Source organism: Tachyglossus aculeatus, chromosome 1, assembly GCF_015852505.1.
Source record: "Tachyglossus aculeatus isolate mTacAcu1 chromosome 1, mTacAcu1.pri, whole genome shotgun sequence".
NCBI lineage: Eukaryota > Metazoa > Chordata > Mammalia > Monotremata > Tachyglossidae > Tachyglossus > Tachyglossus aculeatus.
The window spans coordinates 91,401,540-91,429,197 of NC_052066.1; the positions used below are offsets into that span (position 1 = coordinate 91,401,540).

The window sequence follows — 27,658 nt, forward strand, 5'->3', positions numbered from 1 at the left end:
CTGTCTGATCTGATTGTATTATATATTATTTATATTACTCATACTAGACTATAAGCGTGTTGTGGTCAAGGAACATGTCTAACTCTGATGTGTTGTACTCTTCTACTTAGCACAGTGCTCTCCACATAGTGAGCACTCAATAAATACCATAGATGATGATTATATCTTTCCCAGGCCTTAGCATAGTGCATGGCAAAAAGCATAAGCACTTAATAAAATTGCATTTTTGTTTGTCCTCCTTAGTTAATGTGTAAGTGCTCTTATAATGCAACTAAAGCAAGGCCCTTTTTTGTATACTCTTTTTGACAGTAAAGGAGCCTTGTGTTACAGAGAAAGAAAGAAAATTTCAGTAAAAATATAATCCATAAACATATCTTTGGACAGTTTACCGTGAAGCAGCATGGCTTAATGGAAAAAAACACGGGCCTGGGAGTGAGAGGACCTGGGTTTTAATTGTAACTGTTCCACTTGCCTGCTTTGTGACACTGGACAAGTCACTTAACGTCTACGTGCCTCATTTTTCTCATCTGCAAAATGGGGATTCAATGCCCGTTCTCCTTCCTGCTTAGACTATGATCCCCATGTGGGACAGGGACTATGTCCTACCTGATTACCTGCATATACTCCAAAACTTTAGAACAGTGCTTGACACACAGTAAGTGCTTAATATAAAAATGATAATAATAATAATATCCAACCAAGCACTGAAGGTTCTAATAAAAGAATGTTTGAAGTTGCAATTGACCAAAGCCTCATTTTGGAAGGAATCTCTCAGCACGCATCTCATTTCAGCTCATTATTATACAATGAGGAACAGATTTTGTAGACTTTGCAAGTAGGTGGTCAGAGAAATAGAGTAGTCCCATCTCCTTGGGCTGCAGATGTCATAGAGTATATAAGTAGAGAAGAAAGCACCATCTGGCACCCACAGATATCAGCAAATTATACAAATTGATGCTTAATGCAGACAAATGGACCTATACCTTGGATTTTTATGGCTAAGCAATGTAATTTATGCATATATCACATTTTCAGTCTTTCTCATATGTTTCTAATTTACTTTGTACTGCAGTAGATTTGGTTTCTGATTTCACACAGTTGAACAAATAGTTTGAGCAAGGGAGGCCATGATTTGGATGAACTGCATAGTGCAATAAACACACCCTGCTACTGCCAACAATGCACGGGAAGTGAAAAGTCTATAAGGACAACCTGGATATCTCACATAAATCGCTAAACTTTAGAATTAAATCAGGAGCCAGCCTACCTTGAAAGGGCAATGCCAAAAGTTAGGGAAAAGATGTGGAAAAGAGATGCGGAAACAATTAATCAGTGGGATTTTTGTGATGCCTACTCTCTGCAGAGCACTAGATTGTAAGTTAGTTGTGGGCAGGGAATTTGCCTGTTTATTGGAGGCCTTCCCTGACTAAGCCTTCCTTTCCTCTTCTCCCATTCCCTTCTGTATCACCCTGACTTGCTGCCCCTTCCCAGCCCCACAACACTTATGTCCATATCTGTAATTTACTAATATTAATGCCTATAGCCCCTCTAGACTGTAAGCTCACTGTAGGCAGGGAATATGTCTAGTATTATATCATACCCTCCCCAGCACTTTGTACAGTGCTCTGCACACAGTAAATGTTCAATGCAACTAAATGAATGAAAGAGCTTAGTTTCCAGGTGCCCCACAGGAGTCTATTTATCACAGGTTAATTGTCAAAACATTTCGCACGACACCTGGGCTAATATTTGCAAATTCTTAGAGGACTGTGGGGTGAAGGAAGCAAGACTGTGAGCCCGTTGTTGGGTAAGGACCGTTTTCTATATGTTGCCAACTTGTACTTCCCAAGCATTTAGTACAGTGCTCTGCACACAGTAAGCGCTCAATAAATACGATTGAATGAATGAATGAATGAATTTTCATAATGTGGTACAAGATTCCTTTTAACCTAATTTTGGGCCGTGGGCCAGCAGCTTTCCATGATATACACAGGTTCACGTTTTGGGAAGAGGAAGGAGGAAGTAAGAAAAAGGATAGAGGTAGATCCTCATTAGAAATAATTTTGTTTCTTACAATATCAGACACAAGCTAAGGAGAGATGAGTTTTCTCTCAGTGTCCTGAGGCATTTTTTTTTCAAATGAGATAGTTCCAGAGTCTTTATGGTAGGTGCTTTTCAAACCCAAGAGCAAAACACCTTGCAGGATTCACTGAGGACTACACTTCCCTACATGGGATAATAGCTCGCCTGTGCCTGTGCCTTTCCCTAGGATTGGTGACTACATCTCCAAGGGATTTGGGAGGGTCCAGATCCATTTTAATAATAATAACAACAACAACAACAACAATAATAATAATAATAATAATGGCATTTATTAAGCACTTACTATGTGCAAAGCACTGTTCTAAGTACTGGGGAGGTTACAAGGTGATCAGGTTGTCCCACAGGGGGCTCAAAGTCTTAATCCCCATTTTACAGATGAGGTAACTGAGGCACAGAGAAGTTAAGTGACTTGCCCAAAGTCACACAGGTGACACTTGGCAGAGCTGGGATTCGAACCCATGCCCTCTGACTCCAAAGCCCAAGCTCTTTCCACCGAGCCACGCTGCATTCTAATCAGGAGTGGAACTCTGGCAACTGGGTTCTGTTACCCCCAAGTTCCCAGCTTCTTCATGGCATGAACTTACAGCCCCATGGAATTTTAACTCATCTGTGTCTTTCTCTGGTTTTGAAAGCTGGAAAATCACTCTCTTCCTCTTCGAAAGAGCTAAAGGAGCACCATGGTTTACTGGAAAGAGCACAGGACCGGTAGTCAAGGGACCTAGGTTCTAATCCTTACTCCACCATTTGAGTGCTGTATGATCTCGGGCAAGTCACTTGACTTCTCGGTACCTCAGTTATGTTATCTGTGTAAATGAGGTTAAGACTGTGAGCCCCATGTGGGACAGGTTCTGAGTCATCATCATCAATCATATTTACTGAGCGTTTACTATGTGCAGGACACTGTACTAAGCGCTTGGGAAGTACAAATTGGCAACATATAGAGACAGTCCCTACCCAACAGTGGGCTCACAGTCGAACTGATTAGCTTGTATCAATCCCAGTGCTTAATATGTAGGAAGAGATTAGGGCAGGGAATGTGTCTGCCACCTCTGTTATATCGTATTCAGTGCTTAGAACAGTGCTTTGCATATAGTAAGCACTTAAGTAAGCACTTCTATTTATTTTATATTGTTAGTATGTTTGGTTTTGTTCTCTGTCTCCCCCTTCTAGACTGTGAGCCCACTGTTGGGTAGGGACTGTCTCTATATGTTGCCAACTTGTACTTCCCAAGTGCATAGTACAGTGCTCTGCACACAGTAAGTGCTCAATAAATATGATTGATTGATTGATTAACAAATTCCATTATTATTATTATTCTCCCAAATACTTAGTCAGTGCTCTGCACACATGGATCAATAAATATAATTAACAAATACCATAAAAAATGGTTATATTCCTTCTGTTGAGCTGCACTAACTTGCACTACTTACTCTGCCTCTGACCACCGCCCAACTTAAAACCCTGATAGGGCACAGTGAATTAGTCAGACAAGAGAAGCTTCAGTACCTTGATTTTAAATTCCAGCTGAGAATTAATTGTGTACATCATTTCAGTTCTCTCCATCTTCCGTGCTCCTTCATTGCACAAGCGGACCAACTAGGGACAAAAAGTAGAATGAGATATTAGTGAACATGCCCTCGTACTTTCTTTTCACCATTTTCATAGAAAATTCAAACACAAACTCCTACAAGGCTCATTTATATGATTATCCAAGACAAAGCTCCCTGTGGGCAAGAAACAGGTCTTCCAACTCTGTCATATTGAACTCTACCAAGTGCTTAGTACAGTGCTATGGACCTACGATTTTCTCCCCACCCCCAAATCTTTATGTACATATCATTGAATTAAATGTTATGAATTATTTATTCAGATTAATGCCTGTCTCCCCCTCTAGACTGTAAGCTTGTTATGGGTGGGAAATGTGTCTGTATTAATTCTGTTGTATTGATCTCTCCCAAGTGCTAATAAGCACTCATTAAATACCACTGATTGATTGCTAAGCATACAGCACTCAATACAATTGATTGATTGCATAGAGGAATAGGTAATCAATAGACAGTGTTCCATTTGAAATGGTTGCAGCATTCCCATTCAACTGGATGAGGGACACATAATGCAGCATATTTATTTTTCTTGTAGTATTTTGAAGTACTTCCCATGAACCAGGTACTGTATTAAGTGCTGGGGTAGATGCAAGCGAATCGTGTTGGAAACAGTCCTTGCCCCTCAAAGGACTCACAGTCTTAATCCCCATTTTTGAGATGAGGAAACTGAGGCAGAGAGAAGTGAATTAACTTGCCCAAGGTCACCCAGCAGACAAATGGTGGAGCCGGGATTAGAACATAGTTCCTCTGACTCCCAAGCCTGTGCTTTTTCCGGTTAAGCCACTGTGCTCTTTTGGTTCCAGAAGGGTGGGTGTGTATGTGCATATATACATATATATATATATATATATATATCGTTATTATTATTACTCTTCTTCAGTAAAATGCACATGTGTACACATACACACACACATATATATGTCTATATATATATATGTCTATATATGTGTGTGTGTGTGTACACATGTGCATTTTACTGAAGAAGAAGAGTAATAATAATAACAATTATCAATCTATCAATCATATTTATTGAGCGCTTACTGTGTGCAGAGCACTGTACTAACAATTATGGGGTTTTTAAGTGCTTACTGTGTGCCAAGCATTGTTCTAAGCACTGGGATAGATACAAGGTAATCAGGTTGTCCCACATGGGGCTCACAATCTTAATCCTTGTTTTACAGATGAGATAACTGAGGCACAGAGAAGTTAAGTGGATTGCCCAAGGTCACCCAGCAGATGTGGCAGCACCAGGATTAGAACCCATGTCCTCTGACTCCCAGGACCGTGCTCTTTCCATTAATAATAATGTCGGTATTTGTTAAGCGCTTACTACGCGCAAGGCACTGTTCTAAGCACTGGGGGGAATACAAGGAGATGAGGTTGTCCCATGTGGGGCTCACAGTCTTAATCCCCATTTTACAGATGAGGGAACTGAGGCACAGAGAAGTGAAGTGACTTGCCCAAGGTCACACAGCAGACATGTGGGGGAGGCGTTGAGTATGCTAAAGATCTGTCAGTGCAACTTCCCTCATTTTAACCTATGTGACTGAAAGCGAGCCTGTGGAGTGACAAACCTTCCTGCTGTTAAGGCGGCACAGTGAATTTAAAAAGGGAGATGTTGGAAGAAGTAACTGTGGGAGGAGTGGTTAGAACAGAGGCAGGGGTGCTTGTCTCTTGCTTGTCTGCCGCTAATCTCCTCACCGTGCCTCGTTCTCGCCTGTCCCGCAGTTGACCCCCGGCCCACGTCATCCCCCGGGCCTGGAATGCCCTCCCTCTGCCCCTCCGCCAAGCTAGCTCTCTTCCTCCCTTCAAGGCCCTGCTGAGAGCTCACCTCCTCCAGGAGGCCTTCCCAAACTGAGCCCCCTCCTTCCTCTCCCCCTCGTCCCCCTCTTCACCCCCACACCTTACCTCCTTCCCTTCCCCACAGCACCTGTATATATGTTTGCACATATTTATTACTCTATTTTACTTGTACACACCTATTCTATTTATTTTATTTTGTTAATATGTTTTATTTTGTTGTCTGTCTCTCCCTTCTAGACTGTGAGCCCACTGTTGGGTAGGGACCGTCTCTATATGTTGCCGACTTGTAGTTCCCAAGCACTTAGTACAGTGCTCTGCACACAGTAAGCACTCAATAAATACGATTGATTGATTGTCTCAAAGGGTGGTCCTGGAATTCTAAGGCCAAAGACCTTGGAGTCAGGAAGAGGGTTCCCACTGTTCTAGTCATGAACAGCAGTTCCAGCGTCTTTCAAAGGCAGCCTCCGTCTTGTCTTGACTTGATACAGGGGCACATAGCACCCTTCTAAAACATTTTTCTAGTTACCTGCCTCCACCTTTCTGCCTCTCTCCCTGTCTCAGGTTAGGAAATCTAGGAAATCAGACTTCATTCATTAGTGCTCCAGGAATCATGTCTATTATTCCATTAATTCTCTCCCAACTAGGGCTAAATGAATGCAGGGGCTCATGGGGGTGAAGCCCTGAGACCTTAGGCTAAGGAGGGGTACCCAACCATCCCTGTATATATGTATACATGTTTGTACATATTTATTACTGTATTTATTTATTTTACTTGTACATATCTATTCTATTTATTTTATTTTGTAAGTATGTTTGGTTTTGTTCTCTGTCTCCCCCTTTTAGACTGTGAGCCCACTATTGGGTAGGGACTGTCTCTATATGTTGCCAACTTGTACTTCCCAAGCGCTTAGTACAGTGCTCTGCACACAGTAAGCGCTCAATAAATATGATTGATGATGATCCCACAATGCAGCCACCATTGCTGCCTCCACCCTTGACAAAAAGTGCCTTCTGGGGAGACTGGATGGAGCGGGCTTCTCCCAAATCACTCCCACAACCCATCTCCTTCTGCTCCCACCAGCTTTGACTGACTGCGGAGAAGCAGCGTGGTCTAATACATAAAGCACAGAGTCAAAAGGACCTGGGTTCTAATCCCAGTGCTGCCATTGGTCTGCTGTGTGACCTTGGGCAAGTCACTTCACTCCTCTGGGCTTCAGTTACCTCATCTGTAAAATGGGGATTAATAATTATTATGGTACTTGTTAAGCACTTACTATGTGCCAAGCACTGTTCTAAGCACTAAGGTAGATACAAGTTAATCAGGTTGGACACAGTCCCTGTCACACATTGGGCTCACATTCTTAATCACTATTTTGAAGGATTGTCGTTTAGTAGAAAGAGCACGGGCTTGGGAGTCAGAGGTCAGGGGTTCAAATCCCTGCTCCACCAATCAATCAATCAATCAATCATAGTTATTGAGCGCTTACTGTGTGCAGAGCACTGTACTAAGCGCTTGGGAAGTACAAGTTGGATCAGCTGTGTGACTCTGGGCAAATCACTTGACTTCTCTGTGCCTCAATTACCTCATCTGTAAAATGGGGATGAAGGCTGTGAGCCCCACGTGGGACAACCTGATTACCTTGTATCTACCCCAGCGCTTAGAACAGTGCTCAGCACATAGTAAGCATTTAACAAATGCCATTATTATTATTATCATTTTACAGATGAAGTAACTGAGGACCAGAAGTGACGTGACTTTCCCAATAATAATAATAATGATGGCATTTGTTAAGCACTTACTATGTGCAAAGCACTGTTCTAAGTGCTGGGGGGGATACAGTGTGATCAAGTCCCCAGTGATCAAGTTCCCAAGGCTGCAGGGCAGACATATGGTAGAGTCAGAACTAGAACCCAGGTCTTTCTGTCTCCCAGGCCCATACTCAGACAGGTACTGTATCCAACCTGATTATCCTTTATCTATCCTGGTGCTTAGAACAGTGGCTGGCACGTAGTAAGAGCTTAACAAATACCATTTACAAAAATGCAGAGGGGCGTGAGTGGGCACGTCCTTAGCCAAGCTGGCTCAACTTCTGTAAATCGGGAAAGGAAGAGAGTCCCCACATAGAGAGGAAGAGAGGTGGGGCCTGAAGAATCCCCCACCATGTTTACTCTCCTCCCCTTCCTTTGCCCCCAAAACCCTGGTTGGGAGGGAATTGAGCCAGAGAGAGCTGGACCAGCTGTGACCCCAAAAGAACCCAATCCTGTGCCAGCTGAACATGCTTAAAGTTCCATCAATTATCATGGACTCACTGATGGGGGCATTTAGTGGTTGTTAATGGGAGTGAGGCCTAGGGTATAGCAATCACTCATCACTCGGCTGGGAGACTGGCCCTGGGAATGGGGAAAGAAGGCCTCCCACTAGGAACCAATTAGATTAAGACAGGGAGGCTGCCCAGTCACATATTGTGGAGGCAGACCCCTCAACGTCCATAGGTCCATGGTGGGGATTAACACGGTCCTCCTTTCAAGCACTTGGTAATGATAATAATAATAATGGTATTTGCTAAGTGCTTACTATGTGCCAAGCACTGTTCTAAGCCCAACGATAGATAGAAGATAATCAGGTTGTCCCACATGGGGCTCACAGTTTTAATCATCATCATCATCATCAACATCATCAATCGTATTTATTGAGCACTTACTATGTGCAGAGCACTGTACTAAGCGCTTGGGAAGTACAAACTGGCAACACATAGAGACAGTCCCTACCCAACAGTGGGCTCACAGTCTAAAAGGGGGAGACAGAGAACAAAACCAAACACACCAACAAAATAAAATAAATAGGATAGATATGTACAAGTAAAATAAATAAATAAATAGAGTAATAAATATGTACAACCATATATACATATATACAGGTGCTGTGGGGAAGGGAAGGAGGTAAGATGGGGGGATGGAGAGGGGGACGAGGGGGAGAGGAAGGAAGGGGCTCAGTCTGGGAAGGCCTCCTGGAGGAGGTGAGCTCTCAGTAGGGCCTTGAAGGGAGGAAGAGAGCTAGCTTGGCGGATAGGCAGAGGGAGGGCATTCCAGGCCCGGGGGGATGACGTGGGCCGGGGGTCAATGGTGGGACAGGCGAGAACGAGGTACGGTGAGGAGATTAGCGGCGGAGGAGCGGAGGGTGTGGGCTGGGCTGGAGAAGGAGTGAAGGGAGGTGAGGTAGGAGGGGGCGAGGTGATGGACAGCCTTGAAGCCCAGGGTGAGGAGTTTCTGCCTGATGCGCAGATTGATTGGTAGCCATTGGAGGTTTTTGAGGAGGGGAGTAATATGCCCAGAGCGTTTCTGGACAAAGATAATCCGGGCAGCAGCATGAAGTATGGATTGAAGTGGAGAGAGACACGAGGATGGGAGATCAGAGAGAAGGCTGGTGCAGTAGTCCAGACGGGATAGGATGAGAGCTTGAATGAGCAGGGTAGCAGTTTGGATGGAGAGGAAAGGGCGGATCTTGGCAATGTTGTTGTAAAATCCTCATTTTACAGTTGGGTTAACTGAGAAGCAGTGTGGCTCAGTGGAAAGAGCCCGGGCTTTGGAGTCAGAGGTCATGGATTTGAATCCCAACGCTGCCAATTGTCAGCTGCGTGACTTTGGGCGAGTCACTTAACTTCTCTGTGCCTCAGTTCCCTCATCTGTAAAATGGGGATGAAGACTGTGAGCCAACCATGGGACAACCTGATCACCTTATAACCTCCCCAGCGCTTAGAACAGTGCTTTGCTTAGTAAGCGCTTAACAAATGCCGTCATTCTTTTATTATTTTTATTATTATTTTAAATGGCTTGCCCAGGGTCACACAGCAGACAAGTGGCTGAGCTGAGATTAGAATCCACATTTTCTGACTCCCAAGCCCATGCTCTTTCCACTAAGCCACACTGCGTGCTCTGCCCCCAGTAAATGCTCAATTACACAGATTGCTCTGCACATAGTAGTTGCTCAACTAAGCTCTTGGGAGAGTACAATACAAGAAAAATCAGCAGACCCGTTCCCTGAACATAACAAGCTTGATTCAGTTACTCTCTAAAAGATGATATCCAGACAAGGAACCTCTACCTAAACTTATTTTTTTAAGGGTGGTCAAAAAGTCCAAGTTTTTATGTTGACAGAAGGAAGAAAAGGATCTTGGGGAAACCATGATAAAGAACTACTTTATTCTTCTTGTGGGCCCATAAAGAGTTATCAGATTCTTTCAATTCCAAGTCAGGGTCTTCAGTCTTAACAATAATGAAATCCTAATGGATTCTCTGAATTTCTCAGATCCATACATTCATTCAATCGTATGTATTGAGCACTTACTGTGTGCAGAGCACGTACTAAGCACTTGATACACATGGGATTCACAATAAAAAACTGTTTTAACAACACACTGTTGGCTAGAGATTTTTTCTGACAGGACTTGTGTGAGTAGGGCTGGGGAAGGTTGGAAATGACTTGTAACCACCTATGAATTAAAGCATAATTCTTAAAGGAATCAAACCTTTTATTAATTTCCACTAGAACAGTTTCTGTATTTGGCTAGGCAAACAGGAAACAGTTGAGCATTTTGATTGAATTGGTAAGACCTAATGAGTCATTTTGCTAATGAATCAGCTAACAATGATAAACTCCAGAAATGCCTTCCTCTATTCAGCACAGTGGAGTAGTTTCTCAAAGAGCAGTTTAGCCACTTTAAGAGCAATATGGAATGACTAGTCTATTTGAATAGCTATTGATGGGAAAAAAAAGGTCTACAGGTTCAAGAAAAGCAAATTGATATTTTAATCCTTCATGGAAGTCTTGCCTTTCAATACATAAACAGATGTTTTCACAGGCATGAATAATTTTAGGTAATAATAATATTATATGTACTTGTTAAGTGCTTACTATGTGTCAAGCACTTTTCTAAACACTGGGGCTGATCATCAGTTATCAGATTAATTAGGCACTGTTCTCAACACTGGGATAGATAATCAGTTATCAGATTAATCAGATTGAGCACAGTCTCTGTCCCACATGGGGCTCACAGTCTTAATTCCCATTTTACAGATGAGGCAACTTGCTCATGGTCACACAGCAGACAAATGGCGGAACTGGGATTAGAACCCAGGTCCTCTGACTCTCAGGCCTGTGCTCTTTCCACTAGGCCACAGGTAGAATGCTTGGTTCTTTTGGCAGAATCAAATCCAGTTCTATCATGGGGGGGTCATCTTAGCTCTAACAATCTGATGACCAATACACCCAATCTGACTCTCTCAAGTATACGATATTTGCTTTGATTTTCTTGGATTTCAGAAATTCATCAATAAGATTTTGTGTCTCCATTTTCAACTGTATATGCTCTTTTATGGGTGATTTAGCATTTTATTTCATTCATTCATTCATTCAATCGTATTTATTGAGCACTTACTCTGTGCAAAGCACTGCACTAAGTGCTTGGGAGAGTACAATATAACAGACACATTCCCGCCCACAAAGAGCTCTCAGTCCACAGGCATTTTTACTAGTCCTAATCAATCTATTAATGGTATTTATTGAGTACTTACTGCATGCAAATCAGGGTACTAAGCACATGGAAGAGTACAATTCAATAGAATTGGTAGACATGACCCCTGCCCTCAGTAATAATTATAGTATTTGTGAAGCACTTACTATGTACCAGGCACTGTACTAAGTGCTGGGGTGGATACAAGCAAATGAAGTTGGACACAGTACCTGTGCCACATGGGGCTCACAGTCTCAATTGCTATTTTACAATGAGGTAACTGAAGCACAGAGAAGTGAAGTGACTTGCCCAAGGTCACACAGCAGGCAAGCGATGGAGTTACGATTAGAACCCGTGACCTCTTGACTCCCAAGCCCGAGCTCTAGCCACTACACCATGTTGCTTCTCAAGGAAACAGAGAAGCAGAGTAGCCTAGAAGAAAGATCACAGGCCTGGGAATCTGAGGACCTGGCTTCTAATCTCGGGTCTGCCAACTGTCTGCTGTGTGAAATTGGGCAGGTCACTTAACTTCTCTGTGCCTATACCTTTTCTCCCTCCTATTTAGATCCATTCATTCATTCATTCATTCATTCAATCGTATTTTTTGAGCGCTTACTGTGTGCAGAGTTTGTGAGCCCCATGCCTGGACAGGGACGGTGTCCGACCTAATTAACTTGAACCTACCTCAGGGTTTAGAATGGTGTTTGACGAAGTAAGTCTTTAACAAATACCACAAAAAAAGTTACAGGTAGGGGAAGCAACAGAGTACAATGCTATAGAAACAAATTATGAGGGGGTTGGGATCAAAGTGCTTAGGGGGTAATAATAATAATGATGATGGTATTTGTTAATAATAATAATAATAATGATGGTATTTGTTAAGCGCTTACTATGTGCAAAGCACTGTTCTAAGCGTGATCAGGTTGTCCCACGTGGGGCTCACAGTCTTAATCCCCATTTTGCAGATGAGGGAACTGAGGCACAGAGAAGTTAAGTGACTTGCCCAAAGTCACACAGCTGACAATTGGCAGAGCTGGGATTTGAACCCATGACCTCTGACTCCAAAGCCCGGGCTCTTTCCACTGAGCCATGTGCTTACTATGTGCAAAGCACTGTTCTAAGTGCTGGGGGGATACAAGGTGATCAGGTTGTCCCACATGGGGCTCACAGTCTTCATCCCCATTTTACAGATGAGGTAACTGAGGCCCAGAGAAGTGAAGTGACTTGCCCAAAGTCCCACAGCTGACAAGTGGCAGAGCCGGGATTAGAAGCCATGATCTCTGACTCCCAAACCTGGGCTCTTTCCACTGAGCCACACTGGGGTACAGATTTAAATGCATCGATGATCCGGAAGGGAGGGAGAATAGGGAGAGGAGCTGAGAGATTAGTTAGGGTAGGCTTCCTGGAGGAGATATGATTTAGTAGAGATTCCAGGTAGGGAGAATGGTGGTCCATCAGATACAGCAGATGAGTTTTCCAAAACCCTTCCAGTAGTTACTAGTACTTTTCAATGCATTTTCCAGTAACCTGAGAATTATAATGCAGGTGGTTTGGTCATATATGTGCAAACCTAATTAGAATTCCTGTCCGGGTTAACATTTAAATCTAACGTTTCAAGACCAATGTTTCATGTCTTGTGAAACTTGAGTTTGTACTAATTTGTATTAGAAAAGCTGAGTCTGTATAATGATTCTCCTTTTATCACATCTAGTCTTTCATTTTAAAGAACACTTTAAAAATTGTTTTTATCTCTATGTTACTGAGCAAAAGAATCTATTTTAATACAAAAATGTTCAAATTTACCACAAATCTATGTACTCCTGAGGTTGCTTAAAATAAAAATTACTGCTAAGATAGGAGCATAACAATTGCGTTCATCTCTAGATTGTGAGCTCCTTGTGGGCAGGAATGTGTTTGCTTGTTGCTATACTCTCCCAAGTGCTTAGTACACAGTGCTTTGCACACAGTAAGTGCTCAATAAATACAGTTGAATGAATGAATCTCCGTTATCTGGAAATCAGATCAACTCATCCTAATTATAATGATTATGGTATTTGTTAAGCACTTACTATGTACAGGCACTGTACTATGCGCTGGAGTAAATACAAGCTAATCCTGATGGACACAGTCCCGTGTCCCAAGTGGTGCTCACAATCTCAATCCCCTTTTTACAGACGAGGCAACTAAGGCACAGAGAAGTTAAGTGACTTGCCCAAGGTCACACAGCAGACAAGTGGCTGAGCCGGGATCAGAACCATGACCTTCTGACCTAGGCCTATACTCTATCCACTATGCCATGCTGCTTCCTACTCAACAAGATTATTCAGACAATCAATGGTATTTATTGAGTGATTTATTGGACACAGAGCACTGTACTAAGTGCTTGGGAGAGTACAAAACAGTGCTTAGAACAGTGCTTTGCACATAGTAAGCGCTTAATAAATGCCATCATTATTATTATGTTCCCTGTCCAGAAGGTGCTTACAGTCTAGAGGGGTAGACAGTAGAGAGGCGTAGGTATGTAAGTGCTGTGGGGTCGAGGGTGGGTTGAATATTAAGAATTTAAAGAGCCAAGAATACAAGTAAAGCAGCGTGGCTTAGTGGAACAAGCATTGGCTTGGGAGTCGGAGGTCGTGGGCTCTAATCCTGCCTCCACTGCTTGTCAGCTGTGTGACTTTGGGTAAGTCACTTAACTTCTCTGTGCCTTAGTTACCTCATCTGTAAATGGGGATTAAGACTGTGAGCCCCCCATGGGACAACCTGATCACCTTGTATCTACCTCAGAGCTTAGAACAGTGCTCGGCACATAGTAAGTGCTTAACAAATACCACTATCAAGAGCTTAATATAGTACTCTGCACACAGTAAGTGCTCAATAAATACGATTGAATGAAAGAAGAGCACAGGGGATGCAGAAGGGAGAGGAACTAAAGGAATTGAGGTCTTAGTTGGAGAGACAGGTAGAAACTCAGTAAGTTGGTTGAGTGAACTGTAGTAGGAGATCAGTGAAGTAAGGGAGGAGGGGGCAAGGTGAATGAGTGCTTTAAAGCCCATGGTAAGGAGTTTCTATTTGATGCGGAAGTTTGGGCAACCACTGGAGGTTTTTGAGGACTGGGGAAACATGGACTGAATGTTTTTGTAGAAAAATGTTCTGGGCAGCAGAGTGAAGTAAAAATCAATTACCATCAAGATAAATTCATTTCACATTTTTCCCCAAAATGTTTTTAGGCTATAAAGGCAACAGGACCCAAGAGTAACCAGATGGGGCCCACAAGGCAGAAAACCAAATCTTTCCCCTCTCCCTGCTCCAACACATGGAGAGAGACACTCACTCTCTCTCTCTCCCTCTCTCTCTCCTTGAACAACCAGCTCCTGAGTATGTGTTTCAACAACTTACCTTGCTAACTTCCTTTAAGGCCCTTTTGCAGACTTCATACTGCGGTGAGTCTTTACGTGTTTTCTGACAGATGGTCTGAAATGAAGAAGCAAATGCTCACAAAGTGAAACCACTGGGTTTATCTTCAAGTGAACTTCAGCTAGCTCTTCACTTTATTTACACCCTCCTTAGCACTCATTTATTTATATGTACTCCATTTATTTTGATCACTTGAATTGTAATGCTTGGAATGTAAGCTCCTTGACAGCAGGGAGTATGTCATTTACCTGAGCCTACTATGGTGTTTCATAACAAGTAAGCACTAAATTTCACCCCAAATATTATTCTTAGATGAGTATTCATGAATATCATAATCAATCAGTGGTATTTACTGAGCTCTTACTGTTTGCAGAGCATCAACTAAGCACTTGGGAGAGTATAATACAACAGAGTTGGTAGATATGTTCCCTGCCCAAAAGGAACTTAGTCTAGAAAGGAGCTACCATAGCACGAATTGTACTTTCCAAGCACTTAGTACAGTGCTCTGCACACAGTAAGCACTCATTAAATATGACTGAATGAAATTCAATAACTTCATAATCCATTTGAGAGAGTCAATCCAAAAAGACCCCTTCAGTATTATCAAGAATGGGGTCTAATATCAGTAACTCATTATTACCAATGAGCGATGATGATGATAATAATAATAGTTATTATTATTACTATGGTATTTGTTAAGCTCTTACTATGTGCTAAGCACCGTTCTAAGCGCTCAGGTAGACACAAGGTGATCAGGTTGTCCCACATGGGGCTCACAGTCTTAATCCCCATTTTACAGATGAGGTAACTGAGGCACAGAGAAGTGAAATGGCTTGCCCAAGGTCACACAGTACACAAGTGGTGGAGCTGGGATTAGAATCCACATCCTCTGACTTGCAAGCCATCTTTTCACTAAGCCATGCTGATGTTGAACTTGTTCTTGTCCATGCACTGCTTATCAGGTCAAACTTTATACTTTAAAGTGGGGTTCAGAGAGCTCTGACTCTGGGAGAAAAAAATAATTTTCATACTCTCTCTTCTTGGCCGTAAGCCCTAGTGCAGTATTTTTCTAATTGGACATTTCCAAACTCTGCTTAGTGGAAAATGTATGGCCTGGGAGTCACAGGACCTTGGTTCTAATCCTTACTCTGTCGCTTGCTGTGTGACCTTGGGCAAGTCACTTAACTTCTCTGTGCCTGAGTTCCCTCATCTGCAAAATGGGGATTCAAAGCCCGTTCTTCCAATTTAGACTGTGAGCCCCATGTGGGACCTGACTTTCTCCTTCTAGACTGTAAGCTCATGGTGGGCAAGTACCACCTCTGTTATAATGTACTCTGCCAAATGGTTAGTGCAGTGCTTCGCACACAGTAATCACTCAATAAATACAATTGTTTGATTAACTGAACTCCAGCTAAATTCCAGAATGAGGTAAAATGAAGTGGTGGCTTTTTAACCAGATTTTGATTCTGCCCACACTGTTTTCACAAAGTGACTAAGGAGAAGCTATAAAAAAATTATTACTAGTCATTAGTTTTCTAAATTTGCCTTGCCCTGAGTACAGAGTATATGTAATTGTGAGATGAAAACACAATTTTTAGTTCCTAACTGGAAAAAAACCCTCTCAGACTGTTGAATTTAGGAGTGTCACATTAAATGAAAAAAGTGAACAACAAGGTCTTACATTTATGTCTAAGACAAATATACACTGTAAAATAAAAAATCTCAAATACTGTAGAAATAAAGGTCCTGTTTAAATAAAGATTTTTGAATCCATATGTTCGTGTTGAACAATGTGATGTTTTATGGTTTTGGCAAATTTTACAATAATATTTTAAGTATACAGAGTAAAAATATCTCCCACCACACAAAAAGATGTACTGCCAGATGTAATTCTGTGAAAATTCTCATTTTACAGAAAAGTGTGCAATTTGCAACTGGAGTGTGGCATTAGACGAACAGCACGGCATAGCGGATAGAGCACAGGTCTGAGAGTGAGGAGGTCATGGGTTCTAATCCTAGCTCTGCCTCTTGTCTGCTGTGTCACCTTGGGCTAGTCGCTTTTCTTCTCTGGGCCTCAGTTCCCTCATCTGTAAAATAGGGATGGAGACTGTGAGCCCCGTGTGGCACAGGGACTGTGTTCAACTTGATAACCTTGTATCTACCTCAGTGCTTACAGCAGTGCTTGGCACATAGTAAGCACTTGAAAAATGCCATTATCTTATTATTACTATTATTACTGCCACTTAATCCAGTGCCTCTGCTTTAAGAACATTCCACCCTCATCACAAATCCTCCAGATAATTCTCCAGTTGGTAGCTCTGATTGGATAGTACATTCCCCTCTAATCCTCACCCTTCCACCCCCACCCCCAAGACTGTAAGCTCACTGTGGGCAAGAAATCTGCCTGTTTACTGTTGTATTGTACTCTCCCAAGCATTTAGTAATAATAATAATAATGATAGCATTTGTTAAGTGCTTACTATGTGCCAAGCACTGTTCTAAGTACTGGGGCAATAATAATAATAGTATTTGTTAAGTACTTACTATGTGCCAAGCACTGTTCTAAGTACTGGGGTAATAATAATAATAATAATAATAATAATAATAATAATAATAGTATTTGTTAAGTGCTTACTATGTGCACAGCACTGTTCTAAGCGCTGGGGGGATACAAGGTGATCAGCTTGTCCCACATGGGGCTCACAATCTTAATTCCCATTCTACAGATGAGATAATGGAGGTACAGAGAAGTTAAGTGACTTGCCCAAAGTCACACAGCCGATAAGTGGCGGAGCCGGGATTAGAACCTATGACCCCTGACTCCCAAGCCTGTGTTCTTTCCACTAATCAGGTTGCATGGGGCTCACAGTCTTAATCCCCATTTTACAGATGAGGTAACTGAGGCACAGAGAAGTTAAGTGACTTGCCCAAAGCCACACAGCCGATAAGTGGCGGAGCTGGGAATAGAACCTATGACCTCTGACTCCCAAGCGCATGCTCTTTCACTAAGCCATGCCGCTTCTCTATAGTGCTCTGCAGACAGTAAGTGCTCAATGAATATGATTGAATTAATTAATTTTCCAGAGAAATTAGGGAAATATTAGATTATCTGGAAAGAACTGAAAATCTGGTATTTCACATTGGTTGAAAAAAAATTGTTAATGGCATTTACTGAGTGCTTACGGTGGGCACGATAATAATGCCTCAAAAAGGTTACATACATGGGTATTTGGACGGGGGGGATCATCGAGGAGCAGGAGGGGAGATGAGAGGATTAGGAATTGAAAAAGAGATGGAAGCGAGGAGGTAGAAGGAAAGGTAAAGGGGTGTCTAGAGGGAACTGGGTGGGGATTGTGGGGTATGAGAACTTCTGCTCCTCCTCTCCTCCCCATCACCCCTACTCCCTCCCTCTCCCTACTTCCTCCCCCACCCCAGCACTTGTGTATATATGTACAAACTTATTATCCTATTTATTTTATTAATGATGTGCATATATCTATAATTCTATTTATTTATATCGATGCTATTGATGCCTGTCTACTTCTTTTGTTTTGTTGTCTGTCTCCCCCTTCTAGACTGTGAGCCTGTTACTGGGTAGGGATTGTCTCTGTTGCCGAATTGTACCTTCCAAGTGCTTAGTACAGTGCTCTGCACACAGTAAATGCTGAATAAATATGATTGAATGAATGAATGAATGAGAAATAGGGTGTGAGGCTGAGTGAAAGAATGTGGAAGATGAGAAGGGGAGGGAGATAAAGGGAAAGAAGAGAAGGAGGAGGAGGCTGAGCAAAAAGGGCCCAACTTGTACCCTGGGGAAGTGTGGAAGGGGATGGCTAAATGTAGCAACACATTAGCCCTGCTCTCCCCCATCTATTGACTCTGTTGTATTCTCCCAAGCACCTTGCACAGTGCTTTGCTCACAGTGAGCGCTCCATAAATGCCATTGTTTGATTTTTCCTCAGCACAAACCACCCAGTAGCATTTCCCCAATAAGAAGTCCAGCCTGCCAGTTTGATTCTGTTATCACGCATGATGCTATGACAGAGGTTTTCAAAACAACTTCACAGTGACCCCTTTAGGGATCTTGCAACAAATGTGAAATCCAAAACAATTAGCACTCGACAAGTAATCGATGAGACTGACATACTCGCTGCTGTGTCTTCAGGGCGGTACATGTTTTAATGGGAGGACACAAGAAATGGTGTGAGAAGTGAATAAGAGGATTGAAGATGACTGAAGGAGTATGACTGAATATCTTTTGAATTAGGATAGTCGGAGAAGCACAGGACTTTAGGGACTTGAAAAATGGAGACTGAGAGAGTATTGAAGCCTACTAAATCCCAAAATAGGAGGGCACGATAGGCAACTGTTGTTCAGCAAGTTCCACATACCAGGATGAGGGAACATCTATTGAGGTCTAAAGGAGGTAGGTTTAAAAGAAATACTTTCTTCTACAGCAGGTGGTAAAAATGTGACATTTTACCACCACAGGAAGCTTTGTGAGGTAAAAATATCAGTAGGTTCAGGAAGGGTTTGTATAAACTCATGAATGAGTGGTTCATTATGAGTAACCAGAGGAAAAAGGATGTTAGATGAAACATCCCTAAAAACAATTGGGTGGAGGTCAGGGAAGGCCAAAATCATATCGTTTGTCCGAGAATCCGGTTGCCATTGTTGAAGGCAGAATACTGGTTTGATAGATTGTGAGTCTGACCCAATAAGGATTTCTTACAAAAGGTCACATATGAAATGAAGAAAAAAAAAAAGGCAGACATGGTTGTCCATAGGCCACAGCAGTGAGGAACCCCAATTTTTTTAACAGTTGTTGCAGTAAATATTCCCTTGGTTAGCAATAGATCCACCCACATTCCACCTCGGGCTGTCACAAAAGGAATTTAATAGGTTTCACGGGTGAGAACAGGCAAAATCACCCAAACATAAGGTTATTATTCTATTATACAATAGGTAACCCAACCCCCAATACAAGAAGGATTTCTCTTACATCCATCAGCAACGGTAGACGTGTAACCCTTTGCATGGGGAGTATGAGGAAAGAGATCATGGGCAGGTTTCCGCACTCTTCCTGAGATTCGATTCGTGATAACACTTCTTTAAAGGATGGATTAGTAGCTCTGAAGAAGAAAACATGACAGTTGTTTTGTGGTGCTGATTCATCATTTGAAATTTAACAATTTAGAGGATGACAATGTCAAAACTCCAACTCAATTTAAAACTATATGAGAAAACCATCACTACAAAACCATTAGGCAGCTATCAAGTAGTCTTTCAACAGTGAATTGCACAAATCTGATTTTAGCCTCAGTTGTGAAGATAAAGAAGTAGACATTCTTAAGTTACAACTTTGGAGATGAAAAAAACTGAGCACAAGTTAATGTCAAATGGAGACAAAATAACAGACAACTGCATTCATAAAAACACCACATTCGACCAACTCTTCTCAATTCTCACTCAAAACATGTCTTCTGGATTAGAAGGTTAAAAGACCGTGGGAACCCAGTGGGCAACGGGGAGGGGTGTGAGGTGAGGGAAAGGGTATAGAGAAAGGAGAAGAATTAAAATATTCGGAAATGACATAAAGCATGTGTACTGTAGATTCTGTTGTGGTCTGAGGTCTCACGTTACTTCAACCTATTTAGGGGTGTGTGTGGAGAGGGAGGAAGGGTGATAGGGAATGTGAGGCTCCAGTCTCCCGCCCTGTTCAGGTATCCTTACAATGGGTTAAAACCTTAACTATATACAAATGACATGGAGACTTAGGAGAGAGTGGAGACAGCCCATTACTTATGGGGTAAAGGGTTTGGTTCATTCATTCAATCATATTTATTGAGCGCTTACTGTGTGCAGAGCACACTGTACTAAGCGCTTGACCCCTAAAGTCTGCCAAGTCTACTCTGCTTTCCCTGCTTCCTGAGCCATGTGCTTCAGGAGGGGCCAGATCCCCCTGGACCAGTGTCCCCACTTCCTCTTGCCCTGTTTCCCCACTTCCTCCTGACCCACATCCCGACTTCCTCCTGGCCAGCCTACCGCACCAAAATGGGGTTTGTAGGTTGTGGAACTAAAGCCATGAGGTGTAACTGATTCTCAAGGAATTAAAAATGGAGAACTGGGAAGAAGAAAAAAAGGTGAGTAGAACTTGATTCATTCATTCATTCATTCAATCACATTTATTGAGTGCTTACTGTGTGCAGGGCACTGTACTAAGCACTTGGAAAGTTCAATTCAGCAATAGAGACAATCCCTGCCCATGCTCTTAACTCTCCAGTGTCCCACTTTACTAAGTGCTTAGAACTGTGCTCTGTACACAGTAAGCGCTCAATAAATACCATTGAACGATTGATTGACACACACGTATGCCCCGTGTAACCTTTCACTGACTTGTTAAGAGCAGTCATGTGACTGTAGATCCACAGCTATGACATTATCTTTATTCCAAATTCTTTGGGCCAGCAGCCAAACAATGGCAAAAGTCAGAAGTGAGTTTTCTCCCGCTTGAGGAGAATCACTTCCTCGTAGGCATACCTGCTATACTACAGATAAGGCCAGAGCTTAACAGAATCACAAAACACCCGCTTATCCTGGAATGTGAGAGTTGCATCCTTATAAAATCCTGAGTGAGGAAAAACTCACACTGTAATACCTGTTCAAATGCTGACTGCTCACAGACAAGCAGTTTCTTCAACAACGCAGCATATAGAGACTGACCAGGCTTCTCTTAAAATTCATTGTTATATTTTCTGATCCTAAAACACTAACTTTTGAGATAACTTAACCTTAAAGGGCTTTATCAATAGCTTCTAGGACATCATCCAGAGGTTGGATCAACAAAATCTTTAAAATACACTCCGTCTCTGCTTACATTAATGTTGCTTACATTAATTTCTGGAGAGTTCGTTGTTGATAGACTTCATTTGTGCAATACTTCACATACGGATCAAATGTTGTTGATGTATGTTTTTCCACAATATCACTTATGTCATCTATGAGGATATTGTTCTGATGCCTTTCTTCCAGCTCCTTAAAGAATCTGTAAAAATAATACATGCATATTAGCGGGAGATGCCTAGAACCTTAAAGAAAGGACAACAGTGATTCTCATATGTCTATTTTTTGAAGACTGTTTTCAGCTCTACGGATGACATATTGGTTTCACCAAAAAAGGGTCTTTTTTAGTTTGGAAATATACAGATTCAAACTTTAATATAAAACCATGAAATTCCAGTATGTTCAAATAGGTAACTAAAGAGTTCCCCAATAGCCAAATCCTCCACAAAAACTCAAGGATGTTCACTACGTTCTCAAATTTAGAACTATAGTAAGGTTCAATTGCATTTACCCACATGCTATTTTCTATGACATCGCTTATCATTGCCAAAGAACCTGAAAGATAATCAAGTCTTTTTAATGTTGATAAAAATAAAAAAAAATCAATATCGCTGAAGTCAAATTAAAGTTTGCAATGGATTTTGACAAAAAATAAGTAGAACAAAATACAGCTAAAAGCTCCTTGTGGGTAAAGAGCATTTCTGCCAATTCGATCACATTGTACTCTTCCAAGCGTTATAGTGGTCTCCACACAGTAACCACTCAATAAACACGATTGATTGTAGAAAGCTCAAGCCAGATGGAAAGGCAAAGAACAGAGTCAAGAGAAGAATACCTATTTTCTTATGTCAATTACATGTCCTCAGAAAACCCAACTAAAGAATTCTAACCCTCCACCTCCTCCTTATATTGTGACACCCTTAAGGGACAGGGACCGTGTCTAATAGCTTTGTAAGTCTCTCCTAGTGCTTAGTGCAGTGCTCTGCACATAGGAAGCACTGAAGTATTATTACTACTACTATTCCTGCCCACAAATACCAACGTTCCCATCTTCCAACATTTAGAAAATAAACAGAAAATGCATTCATATGTGGCCTAGACAATCTCATACAATATTGATACCGGCCAGGGGGCCTGGAGGGGAAGGGCACCCCCCTCCACTCAAGGTCACCTCCGCTCGACTGTCTCCTGCCTCAGTTTCCCCCAACTGGAACCATGGGCCTGGAAGTCAGAAGGTCCTGGCTTCTAATCCCGCCCTCCCGACTTGTCTGTGGTGCAACCTTGGGCCAGTCATTTCTCTTCTCCGGGTCTCACTTCCCTCATCTGGAAAATGGGGACTGAGACCGTGAGCCCTGTGGGGACAGGGGCTGTGTCCAACCGGATTATCTTCTAGACTGTAAGCCCACTGTTGGGCAGGGACTGTCTTTATATGTTGCCAACTTGTACTTCCCAAGCACTTAGTACAGTGCTCTGCACACAATAAGCACTCAATAAATACGATTGATTGATTATCGTGTATCCACCCCAGCGCTTATAACACTGCCTGGCGCATAGGAAGCACTAATAAAAGTAATAATAATAATGATGGTATTTGTTAAGTGCTTACTACATGCCAAGCACTGTTCTAAGTGCTTAACAAATACATTATCATTATGATCACCTCCCCCTTCTATTCATTCATTCATTCAATTGTATTTATTGAGCGCTTACTGTGTGCAAAGCACTGTATTAAGCATTAGACTGTGAGCCCATTGTTGGGTACGGATTGTCTCTATCTGTTGCCGAATTGTACTTTCCAAGTGCTTTGTGCAGTGCTCTGCACACAGTAAGTGCTCAATAAATACGATTGAATGAATGAATGAACTGAGGCAAGGAAACATGGCTTCCAGTTTATTTAGATTTTGAAACAATGTATCTTTTCCTAATGGTGATCTGGGGAGCAAATTGCCTCTTAGAGAGACCTGTCAATTTTCATGACAATCTAACTTAACTTGAACGGTAATTTATTAAGAAAATAGCCTTCCATCTTCACTTTAATGTTCAATGCCAAAATGTTTAATAAAAAAAAAACCACAAAGCCATATTTTTGGACAATTTCCTTCCTCCACCTGCACTATGAAATGATCATTAATCAAATTCAAGAACAATGTTTACCTCTCTAGGTGAACCTTTCCTGGATAAGATAGTTACCCCCTTGTTCCACACTATTTTTTTCTACAATTTTTTTCTTTTCAAAAATATCTTACATGGTTTTCTTAATGTGAATTTGAGTGTCACAGAAGCATGAGACCAAAAAAAAATCCCCAAAATGACTAATCCAATACAAAAATAGTTATTTTCTCACACCTGAATTATATCTCTGCTACCCCTTCAACAGCTAGGCTTGAAAGAAGGGAAAATTTTTAGGCTTTTAATAAAGCATCATTTTCATCCACATATGTAAGCACTGGACCAACATCTGGAACACATCACACTGGAATTAACATTCATTGCCATCAATTTGACAATTTATTTTTATTTTTTTGCAGTCTGCCCAGCGAAATAGGTAACATCACCCAATACTACGTCATTGAAGAGAAGGGAGGAAACCAAAGACACTCTATCCATATAGGTGAAGATTACTATAAACAGTTTTATTTTCCATTCTGCTTCATGTAACAGCTGGGGAGAGAGCCAATACATCTTACATGTGCAAATAATCATAATTGAAGTATTTATTTTAGCTGGTACTGAAATAGCAAGAGAGAAAAATGAGCCCTCCTTTCTCAGCGGTATGACTTTTATTCAAATGGGATCAAAGTTAAACCTGAAAAGTTTCTTGGGGCCAGAAAACAAATGCCTCGAATAGCAAGGTACAGGTACCCAAATGTGTAATGACAAACTCTCGGTTTGGTGTGTATGAATCTTGAAGTAACAAGCTCTCTTATGAAAATGAATAATCTCTTTTATAAGGGGGAAAGAGAGTTAGGACAAAAGCAGCGGGGAAGTCCTTCAAAAGACAACAATCTTGCCTTAAAAACACTTAATGTATGGTACACACATAACAAAAACCAGAAGTTCATGAACCATTGGTGGGGGGTGGGGGAGGGCAACTCATTTTTCCAGAATTTCTTTGCTCTGGAAAGTCATGTCCGTGTTGAAGAAGTTTTCTCCAGTCTTTGACCCTGATTACATCATCCGTCGGCCCCCAGAAATAAAACAGCAGCCCGCACTGTTCTTAAAAGGCTTTGGGGTTAGAAAGGCAGCTGGTTTCAATCAATCCCTAGTATTTATTGAATGTTTACTGTATGCAGAGCACTGTACTAAGTGGGGTGGGTAGACACGATCCCTGATTTCAATGAGTTTACAATCTAGTGGGGGAGATGGATGTTTAAATAAATTACAGTTAGGGGAAACAACATGTTATAAAGATATGTACCTAAATGGGGTGATATAGGGTAGGGGTGAGTAGCCAAGTGTTTAGGGGTTACAGACCCAAGTGCTTTTGGGACTCCGAAAAGAGGAAGAATAGAATGGGGAGATGATAGATGAGTTAGAGAAGGCTTCCTGGAGGAGGAATGCTTTTAGTTATAGCTTTGAATCTGGGGAGGGTAATGCTCTGTTGGATAAGAAGGCAGAAGGAGTTCCAGACAGGAGGGAGGGAGTGAACAAGGAGCAAATTCATTCATTCGATTGTATTTATTGAGCGCTTACTGTGTGCAGAGCACTGTACTAAGCACTTGGGAAGTACAAGTCGGCAACATATAGAGATGGTCCCTACCCAACAATGGGCTCATAGTCTAGAAGGGGGAGACAGACAACAAAACAAAACATGTAGAATCCCCACCCAACAACAGGTTCACAGTCTAGAAGGGGGAGACAGACAACAAAACAAGTAGGTAGGCAGAAGCAAGAGTGACAGCAGTGAGACACAGTGGGTAGGGTGGCGTTAGAGGAACCAAGTGTGTGGGCTGGAGAGGAGCAAGAGGAGGGTGTACAAAGAGAGTTCATTGAGATTTCAGTGGGGAAAACTCCCCTAGCTCCCAGCAGAAGTGAATTTCATTCCAGTTCCATTTCTCCAGGAAATCTCCTTAATCTATAGTGATGAAAGAACACGGGGCTGGGAGTCAGAAAAAGCTAATAATAATAATTGTGATATTTGTAAAGTGCTTACTGTGTGCTAAATACTGGTCTAAGGGCTGGGTTAGATGCAATCAGGTCAAATAGGGCTCATAGCCAAAAGGGTAGGTATTTAATTATTTATTACAGATATTTAATTCCCATGTTATAGATGAGGGGACTGGGGCACAGAGAAGTCAAGTGATTTGCCTCATCCTATCCCGACTGGATTACTGCATCCTCCTCCTCTCTGATCTCCCATCCTCCTGTCTCTCCCCACTTCAATTTATACTTCACTCTGCTGCCTGGATTATCTTTGCACAGAAATGCTCTGGGCATGTCACTCCCCTCCTCAAAAATCTCCAGTGGTTGCCTGTCAACCTACGAATCAAGCAAAAACTCCTCACCATTGGCTTCAAGGCTGTACATCACCTCGCCCTCTTCTACTTCACCTCCCTTCTCTCCTCTACAGCCCAACCCGCACCCTCCGCTCCTCTGCCGCTAACCTCCTCACTGGGCCTCGTTCTCACCTGTCCCGCCATCGACGCCCGGCCCACATCCTCCCTCTGGCCCAGAATGCCCTCCCTCCACACATCTGTCAAGCTAGTTCTCTTCCTCCCTTCAAAGCCCTACGGAGAGTTCACCTCCTCCAGGAGGCCTTCCCAGACTGAGCCTCCTTTTTCCTCTCCTCCTCCTCCAACCCCGCCTCTGTCCTACCTCCTTCCCCTCCCCAAAGCACTTGTATATACTTGTACATTACTACTCTATTTTACTTGTACATATTCATTATTCTATTTATTTTATTAATGATGTGCATATAGCTACAATTCTATTTGTTCTGATGATTTTGACACCTGTCTTCATGTTTTGTTTTGTTGTCTGTCTCCCCCTTCTAGATGGTGAGCCCGTTGTTGGGTAGGGACCATCTCTACATGTTGCCCACTTGTACTTCCCAAGCGCTTAGTACAGTGCTCTGCACACAGTAGGCCCTCAATAAATACGACTGAATGAATGATTAATTTTCCCAAGTCCACATTGCAGGCAAGTGGCAGAGACAGGGTTAGAATCTGGTCTCTTCACTAATCCCAGCTCTGCTATTTGCCTGTTGTGTCACCTTGGGCAAATCACTTATCTACCCTGTGCCTCTTTAAAATATGAATTCAATATCTATCCTCCCTTTCACTTAGGCTGTGAGTCTCAAGTGGGACAGGGGCTGTGTCCTACCAGATAATCTTATATCTACCCTGATGTTTAGTACATTGCATGGCACATAGGAAGCACTTAAATACTACAATTATTAGTAGGTTTATTAAGGGCTAGGCTATGATCCAGATAAGCGCCATTTGCTTCCACTCCTGCACTGCAAACACAGAAGCACCATCAGGTTCTTTGCATGACCAGTGTCAATCCTGCAAGATTTCATATCTGTACATCGGTGCTGGTATGTAGTTTGTTGCCTCTGCAATGTCTATACGTAGCTGAAATCCTATTACAGAACACCTCTGGGAATTAAAATCACTCATTTATGTACATATCTGTAATTTTAATTATTTATATTAATGTCTGTCTCCACCTCTAGACTGTAAGCTCATTGTGGACAGAGAACGTCTGCTAGACTGTAGTCTCCCAAGGGCTTAGTACAGTGCTCTACAAACAATAAGCGCTCGATAAATCCAAATGACTGACAAAATACGATTTTGTCTTAAATGGGCAAGTCTCATTCCTTCCCTTGTCCCAGTTCCCTTCAGGTCGGCATTCTACCCATTCAATATTGGACTCCCTCCCTCTTCTTTCCATCCTTAACTCTCTAACGTTGTTCTTAATTTTCTCTACCAGGCCCTGGAGCAGGGGACTCAGAATCCTGAGACCCAGGACTGAACTGAGGTCCTGAAGGGTGGAACCCCTCTGGTGGAAGACCCAAAGGGACGTGCCTCACTTCTGGGAGAAGTAAATGCTCAATACATACCATTGACTGATTAATTGATGGAGCAAGCCGCAAATGAACTGCAGCTGCCATATTTGCTGGGAAATGCTACTCCCTCCAGTTCACTGAGCGGGCTCAATATGAGGACATGTGTCCTCCACATGGAATTATTCTCTGTTTTATCCCACTCCACTCTGAGCCGGGCTGCCAAGAAGCATAACTGTGCTCTCATTCCTCCCAACTCCATTGTTCTTTTTCAATGGGATTTGTAAAGTACTTAGCATGTACCAGGTATTGTTCTAAGCACAGGGGTAGATACAAAGTAATCAGGATAGATACAGTCCATGCCCCACTTGAAG

General features: G+C 42.2%; 1 protein-coding gene across 1 annotated transcript in view; it reads right to left on the reverse strand.

The window, feature by feature from the left end:
* The window catches only part of ARHGEF26 (Rho guanine nucleotide exchange factor 26), a 195,230-nt gene that overhangs the window by 66,444 nt on the left and 101,128 nt on the right, over positions 1–27,658 (reverse strand). The window contains exons 6-9 of the mRNA XM_038749398.1: positions 21,327–21,479; positions 19,437–19,566; positions 14,417–14,491; positions 3,610–3,699 (exon numbers count right to left, since the gene is read on the reverse strand). Of these exons, the coding sequence (XP_038605326.1) occupies positions 3,610–3,699; positions 14,417–14,491; positions 19,437–19,566; positions 21,327–21,479 (448 nt within the window). The remainder of the gene's footprint in view (positions 1–3,609; positions 3,700–14,416; positions 14,492–19,436; positions 19,567–21,326; positions 21,480–27,658) is intronic.